Source organism: Eublepharis macularius, chromosome 5 (assembly GCF_028583425.1).
Source record: "Eublepharis macularius isolate TG4126 chromosome 5, MPM_Emac_v1.0, whole genome shotgun sequence".
Lineage (NCBI taxonomy): Eukaryota > Metazoa > Chordata > Lepidosauria > Squamata > Eublepharidae > Eublepharis > Eublepharis macularius.
In genome coordinates, this window is record NC_072794.1 from 33,773,668 (window position 1) to 33,789,117 (window position 15,450).

Consider the following 15,450-nt stretch of genomic DNA (forward strand, 5'->3'; position numbering starts at 1 on the left):
CACAAATGAAACATCCAGTAAAAACACTACCTTACCCATAAACACTGAAGAAACAGTCTATTTGTGTGGGGTAAAGTAGATATGGTTGCTCAGGATACTGAACTGAGAGAGGTGGTACAAATAAATGGGAGAGATACTTTAGCCATTCTAGACACAGGGGCCTCAGAAACACTGGTCAGGGAGGATTTTGTTGATAAGAAAAACCTGATTCTAGATAAGCAAATATCCTTGCAAGATGTGTGGGAAAATTCTAAAAGAGTGCTCTAGCACAGCTAAAAATTAACTGGAGAGAAAAAGAAGAATATTTTCCTGTAGCAGTTATTAAAGAACAGAAAATACCAGTAGTATTGGGAAGAGATGTAATGGGAGCAAAGTTAAGAATTCAAATATGCACTGACTGATGATTTTATACAAGTTGAAGCTAGGGGAGCAGAGGACAGGCCCCTAGGTATCTTAGCAACAGACACAATTGATACATTGCAGGAGAGAAAAAGAGACACAAACTCTTGTCAGTAGTATTGCTGCTGAAATGTCCCAAGAAAAAGGAGGAGGCATAAATAAAAACTCTGAGGAGTTTAAAAGAGAAATTATGACAGATCCTGAGTTAAAGGACATAAGAGAGAAGGCCAGGCAGAATGAGATGAACGCAGAAACAGACATTTTTATGTGGGAAAATGAGCTGTTACAGAAAAGGGTTACTAACCTAAAGATAACTTGTGAAAAAATAGATACTTTAGAGCAAGAAAACTCCAATCTGGATATGGAAAATAGAAAGCTGAAAAAGACTTTAGATAGCCAGAAAAACCTTAGATTTAAGCTAGAGTCCTTAGAGAATCAGAATACAAAAATTGATGAAGAGAATTTAGAACTCCAAAGAACGGATGAATCTTTGAAGAGTATAAATATCAAGATGGCCCAGTTACCATTAGAAAACAAAGAACTAGAAAGTGAGAAACGAGCTTCAGAAGAGTTCAGAGCTTATGAAAACATCTTTTAAGAAGGCTGAATGTTTAGAAGTCAGTTACCAAGGTTTGGATACAGAAAACCAAAGGCTGCAGAAAGCCCTAGAAAACAGCAACAAAAAGATTCAGCATTTAGAAATGGTGATTTATTTTGCCGTTGTTGCTCTTTTGTCTTTCTACTAATGTACAGGAGCTATCAGTTAGAAATAGAATTTATGTTGGAAGAGTGAAACAACTTGCTAGTAAAGTTGCTGAACTGGTTGAAGACAAAATGTAAAGTACTAGAAAAGCTCAGCATGTGCAAAAAAGAGTATAAAGAGTTAGGAAACTCCATGAAGGATGCTAGCCTTCTAAATGAATAAACCAGTGCATCAAACCCGAAGACAGTGTGTAAAGAACTGAGCAGCTCAAACTGTTCTCAAGAAGGAAAGACTGTTCAGAAAAGAACAGAATAGTGATAGAGAAACGACCAGAAGAAGCAAATGACGACCTAGTAGAGAAGTCCAAAGCTGATATGACCTCAGCCCAGCAGTGGAACATCCCAGAGAGTAAGATGACACCCAAGCAGAGGAGGAATGCAGGTTAAAGAAACCCAAGACTTTAAAACAAAAACCACAGAAGAGTGAGAAATGGACTTAACTGGAACTGCAGAAACAATGAAACATTCCCTAAGCCAGAGGAAGCTGCGCACAACTCTTCTGAAAAAGAGATGTGTTCCGCTTAAGGACAAGGGGGGGTGGGATTTGTAATGATTTCAAGTAAATGTGTGCATGTGTCTTTAAATGCTTGGTGTGATATAGGTGAAGAGTGGGGTTGAAAGAGAGGGATGAGTGAGTGATATGATTGATGACTGAGAGTGGGGCGGAGTGAATGCAGTTTGCGGGGCAAGCTTAAGGCAAGGTTCGAGTGCAGGAAAAATACGCAACAACTTTGTTGGATAAAAACAGGTCACAACTTTATTGGTTACAGAAGAGAAAAAGGAGCATTGGCAGCGTAGGGCACGGATCCCAGCATTGGGTGACCCACCTGCCAGCCGATGACCCTCTCACCCCCTCAGCCCGCCTGCTGAAGGACATCCCGAGATGACGGTTGATGGGTCCACACTGGGCGGAAGCCTCTGTGTAGTTCCCCCATCACCTGGAAGCAGGCTTGCCTTGGCAGCCCCCCGAGCTGGGCCTGCCGCTGCCATGCCTGGTCCAAGATCCCTTATGGGGATCCCCATCTATGGGAAACACAGTGCCTGCAGGTCCTGTTTCCCCCAAAGGGATCGGTGCCCAACGCCCAAACCACCAACCCCAAGTTGTGACAATTGTACTTTAACAGAGAGACTGTTCCAACGAGTCTCATTATTTAACAAAGGGTGTCAACATTATGCTAGCACTAACGACAGCTAACCCTATGCTAATACAAAGCCAAAACTGATTGAAATGGAACATAAGACACTGAAATAAACACTGGAATAGCGGAGGGTGGGAGGGGTTCGCAGTTCCGGAGCCGACTGACGGGCTCCCACTCCAGCCCCGGCCTTTATGGGTTGTGGGAGGACCTGAGGGAAAACTTCTTCCCTCAGGTCCAGCAACGGTCCCACAATTGAATGTCCAACCAGCATCATTGATTGGCTGGGGACTGCAATCGCGCGGCTTGGATTTGAGCCGCGCATAATGGAGCCGGGGCCAGCAGGGAAGGAGCCGCGCCTGCTTGCCTCTTCCCATGCCTGCAAGCCCCGCAAACGCCGGCCCCGGTAAGAGCAGGGCCGGGGCTTTAGACTGAGAGTGGAGAAAGAACATTCAGTCAGGGAAAGAGAGGCTAGCTGTGTGCTGCCTGAGCATGTTTAAGTATTACTGAGAGAAAAATATAACCTGTGTGGAAACCTGAACTGAGTATGTTTGTGAAAGAACATTCAGTCAGGGAAATAGAGGCTAGCTGTGTACTGCCTGAGCAGGTTTAAGCATTGCTGTGAAAAATATTCAGTCAAGAGAAAGCAGGCAAGCTGTGTGCAGCCTGAGTAAATTTAAGCAGTTCTGAGAGAAATATTGAGTAAGGAAAAGAGAGGCAACCCGTGAGATGCCTTAGCATGTTTAAGTATTACTGAGAGAAATATAACCTATGTGGAAACCTGATCTGAGTATGTTTGTGAAAGAACATTCAGTCAGGGAAAAGCAGGCAAACTGTGTGTGAAGCCTTAGAAGAGATCTGTGTGAATGAGTTTAAGTGAAGTAACTTTAAGAACCGAGAACTATTCTTATGAAACTGATACACTTCTTAAAAAAATAAGTTTACTTTTTGTTATATCCCAGAGTATCTGTCATTGCTATATCCCATTCCTATCCTCAGGGTCACATAGAACCACGAAGGAGCCTGATGCTTTGGCATGTTACTAAAGGGAAAATTTAAATAAAGTATCTTGGAATATAATATTCCTGGTGGCAGCAATCTACCCAGAGGGTGTAAGGGAAAGATTAAAGGCAAAATCTACCCAAGAGAAAGAAAGGGGTCATCACAGTTGTGAATCATTTTTAATTGTTAGCTGCTTTAAGTGCTTCAAGAAGGCAAAAAAGCAGTGTGCAGATAATGATATAGGTATAAACTAGTGGTTTCTGTTCAAACCTCTAATGAATGCTGGATGTTAATGTAAAAATAATGGTGCAATTTACAAAATATTCTTATCTTCAAATAATTTATTATAAACAATCATACTGTTTGTGTACATCATGACGTAAAAAACATGAAACTATCAATTATTTCAATATTAATAAATAAAAGCATACAGTTGAAAGAAAATGAGTTACAACTTAACAAAACACCTCCTTTCTCACACAAATGCAGCAACCATGGCCAGCCATTTAATGCAACAAATAAAATATTCCATGTTGTTGTTTTATAAAAAGGAAACATATTATTTATAAAGGTCCACTGGGAACAACAGACACAGTACGGAGGATGATGTGAGTCACTAGACTGGCACATTACAGTGTACTATTATTGCAAAGAACATTGCATTTAAATAGTATCTACAACTAAATACTGTACAAAAAAGTTTTTGTTTTTAAAGGACACATGTTTAAAATCTATAAACACATTCATATCAGGAAAATCTGATTGAATCAGAAGCTCTGAAGAAAATGGAGTGTTTAGGCACTTTTAATACAAGAAGCAACAAGTCCTAAGTCTAATGAAAAAGGAACTGGGTAATAGGGGATGATAGACCTGCAGGTTTGCAAAGTTTCGAAGGAACAACTGAACAGAACCAAGTTCCAAGTGTTATTTTAGGATTAACATTGATTGTAAAGCTCCATTCATGATGGAGAAGAGATGGAGAAGCTTTAGAATAGTCAGGTAAGTATCAACTTTATATCTGTGCTAATGGGAAATAATGTGCAGTTTAGAACTTAGACCACTCATTCTCAGCACGCCTTTGAAAGTTCCAGGGAACAGGTGATCTGGAGGACAGAGTTCTGTTCAGAACTCACTAATGTACAGTGTGAGACATCAAAAGATAGTGCAAAACATACAATATATTTGATGAATGCCCTTAAGAGAAGGATATGGATGCGTGACCCTTGAGTTTCAAAATGCTCATTTACAACTCTGAACCTTCATGATAGAAAAAGTAAACTGAAGGAAGCAGAATGATTTTTTTCACATTCATAATTGTTGGAAGCTAAGAGAGGAGGCTTAAATTCCACTAAAGCTAGGATTTCAAGGGCGTGAAAACTGAGTTTCTCTTCTCTTCTGGAAACACAAAAACAGAACTCCAAGTTATTGCCACAAATCAGATTCCTCAAAGGAAGAGAATTATAAATATGTTGATGAATTCAAATTGAATTCATTTTGAGTTTTCTGTGAAATTTTGTACGGGGCCTCCCACACTCATGATTTTTTAAAAATCAAATGCTTGTTTCCAGAGAGTTAAATATGGCCCTTATGTCCTTGAAGCCACAATCACAGCTCAGAACTGGAGTCTTTGCAGTCTTTGGCTATAATGCATAGGGAAGTTCTTTTTTGTGCAACTCCTTGAAATAGGGCTTGCTGTGCAAGGCACCAGCGACAAAAACACGGACCTTCCTCAAGAGACTGTCCTGGCAGATTGTGCCCTTGATACCCATCTCCTTTATTAGCTATACGCATCTCTTTCATAAGTCAAACAATCTTTGCTACAAAACATAAGCATTAGTTAACTTAAAAAAAAGAAAAGAACTTGCATTATTGTATTTGGTCCAATACATTTTTGTCTCCACATACTTCTTAACTATATGAAAAGGGTTGTATCTGCAATGCAGGAAGACATTTGCATTGGTCAGGTAATACACTTGAAAAAAAGTACCCTATGATCTACATTCCTACTACAATATTAACAAAATGTAGTGTGTTTCTCAGAATTGAAATGATATCTCTGTGCATAAAGTGCTGCATTAAGAGATTCCGGCATCTCCTGTACTACTCTAGATTGTCAATCACACTGAATTCAGCAACCGTTTTAGGCCTTGGTTGCATAACAGCAGCTAGAACTTGCGTGTCTCACCACATAGGTCCCTATTTGGCATGTTTAATAGGAAGTGCAAGAAAAGGAAGTGAACATGCTACCCTTTTCTGTGTTGCAGTCTGCAAAAATGTAAGCTCAGGAGCAGACTGGCAAAGTTAAGCTCAGGAGCCCAGTGGATGAAGGGCAATGCCTGGCTGGCTCCATCCTTGCCCGGGAAGGGGGCAGCTGTGCCTGGATTGCTGGGTGGGCAGGCAGGCAGCCCCTCACTCCCTTGAAAAGACAGAGCTAGGCCCTTTCCCCGTCCTCTTTTGCCCCTGCTTAAACTATCCAGGGACTGATAAAGCGACTTTTACTTCTAATTGAGTCCAAGAGGATAGTTAAGTACTTCTCTTTAAAATCACTCTAGTTCTTAAGTGTATAATGTGTAGTTTGGATTGAATTATGGCTATATATGCTATGTGCGTGTGTGTGCTACACACACACACACACACACACACACACACACAAATTTTGGTAGGGACCATTTGCAAGAGTATTGATATCTTGACAGAGAATGGGATGAGAAGTGCTTAGCTTGTGTCCCTATTGCTATGTTTCTTGTCAAGTTCAAGAAAAAAATGTATCATTTTATCATCAAGTTTTCACCTAGCAGTTCTGATGCCTTGATCCATTTTGGAATACGTCTTTCTGGTACAGAAGGTATTGTTTAAGACACAAGGGATCCTGTCTTGCAGAATCTAAAGCAAAACTCCCTTTTAAGTCTGACATCCTGTCTTAGACCTTAAGGAACAATATATAGTTAATATATAATTATGTCTCTCTCTCCATGGCATTTTAAATATAAATATAATAATTTAGATCACCGTATAAATAAATAAATAAGACGGCCAGATGCTCTCTATAGCTCAGCATACCGTTCTTTCAATAACACAGCAGGGTTGATATCTTCTATTGCAGCACTGGCGGTGCTGAAGTTAGTTGTTGCAGCTGTTTCTGAGTTTATGACATGAAAGGCAGTGAAAGGGCAGCCCTTCACATTGTTGCAGATGAGATTTTGGAGTGAGGCCGTGTTAACGATGTCAAAGCCAACTTTGCCCCCAAAAGTACTCGGCTTCCAGTATTCAGGTGAGCATATGGCATTCCCCATGAGACCTTTCAAGGAAAATGGTGCCCCAAGTTCTATCATGGTCTCACCAAAGATGGCACCTGGGCGTGGCTTTTCAACAAGAAGTGCTGGGTAGAGCTCCATAGCATCGATATCGCCATAAAGCTCTTCAAGTTCTGCAGCCATTTCTTTTTCTCCTGTAGTAAATAATAGGTAAACTGTAAGAATCTGGAACTTCAAAAAGATTCCTAGATCTCTTGCTATTACCCCAGTTTAACACATACTTGGGAAAACCATTAAATGTTGTGATCAAGAGCTGCCTTACACAGAGTTAGAGCACTGGGCCATCTAATCCCCTGTGGTGTATTATGACTGGCAGTGGTTCTCCGTAGACCTGCTACCAGCAATCCATAAACAAGCTACCTCAGGTTGAACCACGGAACATATGCCATGTGTTTTATTAAAGCTACTCGACCTTGGGTGCTTCCTGAGAAACAGTGTGGTTCAGTGGTTAGAAAGCTAAACTAGGATCTAGGATGCCCAGATTCAAGTCCCCACTCTGCTGTGGTAGCTTTCTGGGTGACATCGGGCCATTCACACATACTCAGTCACACCTATCTCACAAGATTATAGTGAGGAAAAAATAGAGGAGAGAAGAATATAAGCCAACTAGGGTCCCCACCAGGGGGAATGGTGAGGGTATAAAAGGCAAGGGTACATAAAAAAAATTGTAAGAGTCTTACCTGTAAGTTCTTCAAATGACTTAAAAGGTTTCAACAGGAAGTGTTTCCGGTATGCATTCAATGACTGGTATCTCATCTGCCTGCTCTGATCTATGGAGGCTTTAGCTACTTTCTGTACAGCAGCAGGAACATTCTTACCCCCAGCCACCTATTTACACAGGAAAGAAAAATGGATTAGTGTGAGGAACAGAATGGCATTTCTTTCAGCTTGTGTTAACACAGCTTGTTTAATATAATATAACCATTACAGCTTTAGTCCCACAGAAGTCATGGTTTAATTAAACAAACTATGACTACTGTTACTGTTCAAAAATGGGCCTCTATGGTAGGTGAAACAGTCATAACTATACTTTCAAATGACATACAAAGATATCCTGGCTTAATTCTGTTTTGTTTCCTGGTGCTGCTCTCATTAGAATTCAAGCTGGAATACCAGCCAGGACTCTATGGGGAAGGCAGGAGAAACAGCAGAAGCAATGAAACCTACAGTTGTTGAAACAAACCATCTGTGAGGTGAATCTGGGTTTCACAAAGCAGTTACAGTTAAAAGAAACCATGTTTCTGTCTGAACTAGGCCAGTATTTGTCTCTCTATTTTAAAATACTTCCAGATTTTAAAATACTTCCAGATGTGGAAGTAATTTCCATAAAGACAGCTGTCACAGTCACTTCAGGATGGACAACATGCTAGCCCATCTTGAGGAGGCTGAAATGTTGAGAGAAAGAATGCTTACCCTTCCGGCCCTTTGCTTGGAGAAAGAGGTCACCATTTGGGAAAGGCCATGCTCCAACATGATGGAATTGTTATAGATAAACTGCTGGTAAGTGTATTCCTGGTCCTGGATCTGGAAGGTGTCTGGCAGAAGGGGGTGCCAGTGGTAAAGGGTGTTGAATTCAGCGGCTATTCTGTTTTGGTACTGGAATCGTTGATTGAAGAGCAACTCTGGATCAAACTTCAGCTTGAAGTGGTAGCCGCTCAAGTGCTGCACATAGTCTTCGATCACAATCTTGATGGTCTCGCCTGTTTTTGTTTTTTAAAAAGGAGATCTTAGTTTTGCTCTCTAAATGATATCAGATATCCAACTCTGCTATTTCCAGATTGAATAAGCACACTAAAGGTGAGCTAAACCCATCACTTGAGGAATCTTATGCATAATATCTTTCGTGCGGAATCATACAAAAAATAATCATAAACATCCAGTTGCCTCTGGTACTGAGGCTCCTGCCCATGGTGGTTCTAATTAGTTTATGTGGCTAGTAGGAAGTTTCTATACATAAAATTATGCCTTAGATTGACTGTCAAAATTACCTATCAAGATCAGCCTGGCAGTTTGGAACAGCTGCTCGTCATCCCATTCCGGATGTTCTTTTTTAAGTACGTCACAGACCCGGTTGTGTTCTCGGAGCCATACGGTGGCATACATCATTAATCCAGGAACCAAACCAAAGACCTCCTGTCCTACAGAAAACTGTAGGTGCTCAGGGATGTTGGGTGGATATATCATTTCTGCTTGTGTTTCTTTCACGGTCGGTGGGTACATCTCTCCACCAATCATCTGCAGTTTTAAAAGAACAAGGCAGAGTCACTGGTTGCAGCACAAACAAGAAAATCTGTAATACTGAATATCAATACCAACTTAAGTACACTTAAATTTCTGTTAGACTGTGACCAAAATGCGTATGTTTCTACTACTATTTAATCACTGTACTCCTCAGTGGCTGCTTCCACACACATTGGATAATGCACTTTCAATGCTCTTTAGTGATCATTTGGAACTAGGTTTTCGTGTGTGAAACAAAAAATCTCCTTCCAAAGGATTTCTAAAGTGTATTGAAAGTGCATTATTCAATGTGTGTAGAAACAGCCTGAGTTAAGCACTGCCTCCTCTGTGTTAAAGGTAAAAGCCAGGCCATTCAGATACAATGCCACCAGAGCCAGAATTACACACCTACAGCTGAGAGCCACAGATTTTGAAGAGCCTCTAAATATAAAAGGATTACCCCAAATTTCTAAATTACCATTTGGGGGTAATGGTCTGGGGCTTCTTAAACAATGTAGCTTAGGGCCTCAGCATGTCTTAATTGGGCCCTGTTTACTTAGCGAAGTCTTGAGGTATGCAGAAATTGGGGGGAACACTAAAAAAGACGAAGCAGGTTCCAGAACGGATGCAATACTGAGAGCAGCTGAGAGTTAAAGAAAAAAAGAGGTGGCAAGAAAGGAAAAATCAAGCTGCCGAAGACCCCATGATTTTAGAGAATTATGAAGGCAGTGATGAGAGGGGATCAGAGGATTTTCAATCGTGCCCCCCTCCCTGAAATTCTATGTTTGCCCCCAGATTGTAGTTGTCCAATACCAGTTGGGTACCAGGTGCTATACAGAACACAGAAGCAAGGCAGATCTTGCCCAGGGAATATTTTGGTACATTCATGGATGGACCAAGTCATATGTTAGTATAACAGTCCTTCCCTCTCAACACATTGCTGGCTATTCTTCCAAACCAACCTGATATTTCAGCTTTCCATCCTTGAGCAGCCTCAGTTTTAGCTGTCTGTCCAAAGTTTCTCCATAGATGTGACTCAAGTCAACCTGTTCAGATAGTGATAAGAGTTAAATTACTACTTGATGACACTGATCAATAAAATCCAAGACATCAGTAGATTTAGATCAAGACCCTGAAAAAACATATTGAAGATCTCTTAATACACTAGATGCTACCCAAAGAAAATGAAGCATATTATAAAGACTCCCCTTAGTCTTCTCCTTTTGATGTTCCATAGTAGCATATAGAACATTGGGGAGGGGCAGATGTCCACGGAAAACAGTGGAAAGTCTCCCCACCCATTGAAATCAATGGGACCAACATATCACCGTCTCCCAAATAAATTTGGGTACAGTCACAGAACCCATGGATTTTGAATTCAGCAGAACTAACTTTTGCTTGATCATTACAGATTATCCAGTCTCCATTTAGATGTCAACTGCATGATATAAGAATGTCAACTACTTTTTTAAATGCTTCTTTATACTCTTTGTCCTTGTAAAATGAGGATGGCTGTTTCTCAGAAACAAACCAATACATTTGTAGTTTTGAAAGCAAAGCTCCTTGAAGCCTTTATCTACCAGTGATTTGGGGGAGAAACAAAGCCAAGCCACCAGTGACATTCAAAAGCTGTAGCCCTTATTAGCGACCAATGATAGTGGACTGAAATCTCCCCCACCCACAACAATGTCTCAAACATGAACTGTAGGCAGATGGAGATGACAATTCTGGGCTTATTACATCTAAATATCTTTGAACTGAGTAGAAAAGAGTTAAAACCACTGTTTACATATCTGGGGATTAAACCAACTCCCTTCCCTATCCAGTGTGAACAAGGACTCAAAGGATTACAGGGTCAGATCCAAAATGTGGTGGGTTTTGACAGATTTGTTGTGCACTGTGCCTTTCCCAATATTTGTTTATTAATCCTCTCACCACAAAAGGCTAACATAGTTTGCTCTAACTATCAGTTCTAATCATATTTCTTCAGTCTTACCCCATGTCCAAGGGCTTTCGTGAAGGCTGGCCCTTTGTGATGATCCGTCTTGAAATACTGGTGGGTGAAATGTTGGGCAAAGAATGTGAACATAACATTTGTGCCTTGAGGATCAGGAATAAATTTTCTCCTCAGTAAAAATTTCTCAACGATGATTTGTGAATCTGGAAGTTCCTTCTTGCCTGGAATTAAGAGCAATATTTTTATTTTCTCCAACACTTGGAAAGGGAGAGGGGCTAAAATGGCTTATCTATTGCATTTCACAGTAAGTTTATTTCAAGAAAAAAATTACTACGGGAGACTAAAAATAATGGATGATTTCGACAAGACTTTGATTTAATCTGTTTAAATAGGTTACACTAGTTAAAGTTTTTCACTGTTTAATATTTGTAAATAGTTATAATTTTTAACTTGGTCAGTAATATATCTTACTGACAATTTATCTCTAGCACATTTCTGGTTTCCTTGGCAAAGACAGTGCAACAAACATTTTTTACTGGACTGAACTCTACTGTAATCAGTTTCTACTTCAGAAAAAAAAAACCCTGAACACATAAAGCCGCCTTATACGAAGTTAGACCCTCAGTCTGTCAAGGTCAGTGCTGTCCATTCTGACTGGCAGTAGCTCGCCGGGGTCTCCGGTCGAGGTCTTTCACATCAGCTGCTACCAGATCCTTTTTTAAACTGGAGATGCTGGAGGCTGAACTTGTAACCTGATGAGGTATCATTGAGCCACAGCACCTACCATTGTTGTTGAATGTGGATATTAAACTATTATATTATTCCACAGTCAATCCACTATACACTTCTGATAACTGCAAAGATGCTTACTGTATAACCCCAAGGGTAGACAAACTTTAATTGTCAGGGTACTAACTGTAGGAATGGTTATTGCCAGCCAATTATACCACAAACTGACCTGACTTTTCAGCATTAGCCATGTAAATGTTACTGCACTTAAGTTTTGAGTGAGACTATATCCTTTCTTCTTTCTACCCACCAATACACACTCAAAGACAAAATTAAATTTTACTCTTTACCTTTCATACCCATAGGTGTTGGGCAGTCATGGGCTACTGGAGGTAGAGCTCTAGTGTAGTAGGAAAGATTCGAATAGGCTTCCCAGCTTTTGTAAGTATAATGGCTATTATATGTCGGCGGGCTCTCAATTAAATGCGACCTTGCTAAAAAAAGAAAAAAGAGGAGAGAAAAAATATTTAAAATTCCCAAATTAAAGTTAATATGTCTAAATTATTAAGGTATTAAGGTAGCTAAACAGTGAACAACATTTTCTCATAAGATTTGATACAGAGACTGATTTCAAGAGAATTGTGTAGATTGCTTGTATTTGTACATTACAGGCTGCGTGTCATAGTCTGCTATCCTAAGGATACTTTCCTGGGAGTAAGCCCCATAGAATAACATGGGACTTACTTCCAAGTCAACCTGCTCAGGAGGAGTACTCCCATAGTGATCTAATGCTAGACTTGGACCATTATCATTTCAACACTGAGAATATTAGTGAGACTTTTCTTTGTTGGAACAAATTCTTAATTCGTTGGTATTTCTTTTTGCAGATATTAACGTTCAATTGCAATATGAACTACTGTAACTGGTATACACACCGCCCTTCAAGGCACCTGGATAATTATCTGCCTCCAAACCAAATAGCAGTATTAAGAATGGAGACTTACACATCAGCACGTATCTCATGATGGCATCACGAAGAAAAGGGACACTATTGATTATATCCCAGACCCCTTTGAAGTGAGTGAGGATGTAATGGACAGTCGTCGGAGTGGGTTTCAGCATCACTCTCAGCCAAGTCCAAAATTCCGCTGAATGGAATTAAAGCACAATAAAGATTTAAATGGAATGGGTGGACAAATGAGAAAGAAGAGTTTATTGATATGATCATGCAGGTCTAGGGATTTCCCACTGTTCGCTGATAAAACTTACGTTTAGTACAGTTTTCCCCGTAGTATCCCGTCCGTGTACAGTCACATTCATATTGCTCAAATCCTGTTGTCATACACACTCCTCTGTTCTGGCATGGATTTGAACAGCAAGGGTTCACTACAAAAGAAATTGAGAGGCATGAATTGTAGAAAGTGAGATCTGGAGATGTTCTGGGACATTCACCTGACTAGTGTAAGAAATTTCCTGTAGATTAATTGTGATTTGATACAGAGAGTAGTGGTCAGAGAGACCCAGGTTCGAATCTCCACTTGCCATGAAATAGGTGACCTAAGGCCAAGTCATACTCTCTGTCTTTCAGCCTATTCTGCTTCATGGCATTGTTGAGAGGATAAAGTGGTAGATCATGTATGCCACCCTGAGCTCCTGCGTGTGTGTGTAGGGGGGTCAAAACGACAGAGATATATAATCAGGTTACATTCATCTTTGGGCTGCTGTTCCAACCCATTTATGTGGTACTAAATCTCACTGATTTAATTGAAACTTTAACCATGTTCATCAGAGCACTGTGCCCTTTTAAGGAGCAAATCTGAGATTTGTCATTATTGCTGAAATCTTAGCACATGCAAGAATGAATGTAACGTGCATCTCTGAAATGCAATACAGCTTTCAAGCAGTTTGTTATCACTTATGCACCTTTATTCCGACTAAGAAGAAAAATCATGTAAAAACCAAGACTTAAACAACAACTAATCTTGACCCTGTACCTTTCTTAGCCTTCCTATTTCTCAGTGGAATTTTGACATTTGCATCTTATCTCTCAAAACCTCCAAATACAATAATCTTTTTTTTGGGTATTTGTTATCTGCCCTGAGCCTGCGAAAGCGGGGAGGGCGGAATATAAATATAATAAATTAAATTTTTAAAAAGTCTGTGATCCCAAACATTTCAGTTAATAGACAAGGAAGTTAACAAAAAAGGAGCTCCCAACAGGCAGCAAAATAGCTTAGAAGGGGAGTGACGACAGTGCACAATATTCTTCATTTAAATCAGCTCATATATATCTACTGACTCAACACATGCACAAACCATATCTAGCAGTGTCATCCTAAGCAAAGTTACACCTTTCTAAGCCCAGGTGTAACTCTGCCTAGGGCAACACTGCAGGTGTGGTACCTGATCTGTACCAACACATTCTTTCTACTTGATAAGATCTCTCATGATCATTGGGTCTAAGCAGGGCTCCCTAGACCAGAGTTCCCCAGACTTTCCCCCATTCACCTTGTCACCTTCATTACCCATCCATTTAGATACCCCCAATGTGTGCAGGTCTGATATTCCCAAGGGTTTTTTTTTCTTTAAAAAAGAGCAGAATTCGAGTCCAGAAGCACCTAAAAGACCAACTAGATTTCCAGGGTGCGAGCTTTCAAGAATCAGAGTTCTCTTCCACCCTGATCATTTCCAAAGAGGCAATTCCCACCCCCCGCATCTTTGACATTTAATTCCAGTTATGTTGTGCAAAGGCGGACTTCCCCAACGCAACCGATCCCTTTAGACCCTCTAAACTGCAAGCGAGAACAATTTTTAAAAGAGAAAAAAAAAAATCAAGGGACATTGGGGGAATTGGGGGCAAACAGAGAGCCTGGAAAAAGAAAGCCAAAAAGAGAGCAAGCAGGCAAGGTGAAAAAATAGGAGCCCGAGAGGGGCCGCTCTGCAACTCACCTGCTTGACTGACAGCCAGGAGAGACAAGAGGACAACGCAGGCCAGCTTCATTTTCCAAACGGGAGCAGCAAGTCGCAGAATCCGCTCGCTGGGTATCTTCTGTTTCTTGTGGGGGGAAAGCCTTAAACGGTCCGCGAGCAGTGCCAGCTGCAGCCTTTCCCGCCTCGCTGCGCGCTCTTTGTTCTCAACCTGAATCTGGAGCGCGATCCAGGCGAGTTCTGCATTTATGGACTGTTCGGCGTGACTCACTTTCGTCTTGGCCGCTGCGGAAGTGCTCGGCCCCGCCTTCTACACACTCTTTCAGACGTAAATCAAGAGGAAACGGGCGAGCCGGGGAGGGGAGGAGGGACTGCTTTCCCGCCACTATGCCGTCCCCGCGACCTTTCCGAATTAGGCGCTCTCTCCACAGAGATTCCTCACAACGGCCAGGGAATCCCTTTCTCTCCTGGCAGAGGCTGAAGAGTATCCCAAAAAGGAGTGTCTGAAAACTGCCGGCTGATTTCAGTGCAGGAGCATGAAGCTCTTTAAACACTCAGAAAAGCGCCACATAAACTTGGAACAGTCAGAACACTTTCTTCCTCCTCCCTCTCCTTCAAACAAAAACAAACACCAAGCCTGATGAAAAGTTTGGGAGACCTAGAAAGCGGGGCCTCACTTTTTGTCTCTTTTCCTAGAAACACCTTAGAGACCAACAAGATTTTCAGGACCTAAGCTTTGGAGAGTGAAAGCTCCCTTCTTCTGATATCTGAAAAAGGGAGGTATCTGAAGAAGGGAGCTCTGACTCTCCAAAGCTTACACCCTGGAAATCTTGTCAGTCTCTAAGGTGCCACTGGACTCTAATTCTGCTCTTCTGCTGCAGATCAAGACGGCTACCTCCTAAAACTTTTCCTAGAAAAGTTTTGCCTTTGGATTTTGCTGTGGACGAAACTGGCTACCTACTTCTAAAATACATTTCAAGTACAGGCATTCAGGTAACTTGCA

General features: G+C 41.1%; 1 protein-coding gene across 1 annotated transcript; it reads right to left on the reverse strand.

The window, feature by feature from the left end:
* Positions 1 to 3,622: 3,622 nt before the first annotated feature.
* PTGS2 (prostaglandin-endoperoxide synthase 2) lies at positions 3,623 to 14,650 on the reverse strand. Its single transcript, XM_054981929.1, has 10 exons — positions 14,469 to 14,650; positions 12,789 to 12,905; positions 12,524 to 12,667; positions 11,870 to 12,013; positions 10,830 to 11,011; positions 9,796 to 9,879; positions 8,602 to 8,848; positions 8,027 to 8,313; positions 7,294 to 7,441; positions 3,623 to 6,747 (listed from the first exon to the last, which is right to left on the reverse strand). Exons 1-10 carry the CDS (start codon positions 14,518 to 14,520, stop codon positions 6,344 to 6,346), a joined length of 1,809 nt encoding a protein of 602 aa, XP_054837904.1. The 5' UTR covers positions 14,521 to 14,650; the 3' UTR covers positions 3,623 to 6,343.
* Positions 14,651 to 15,450: the final 800 nt, after the last annotated feature.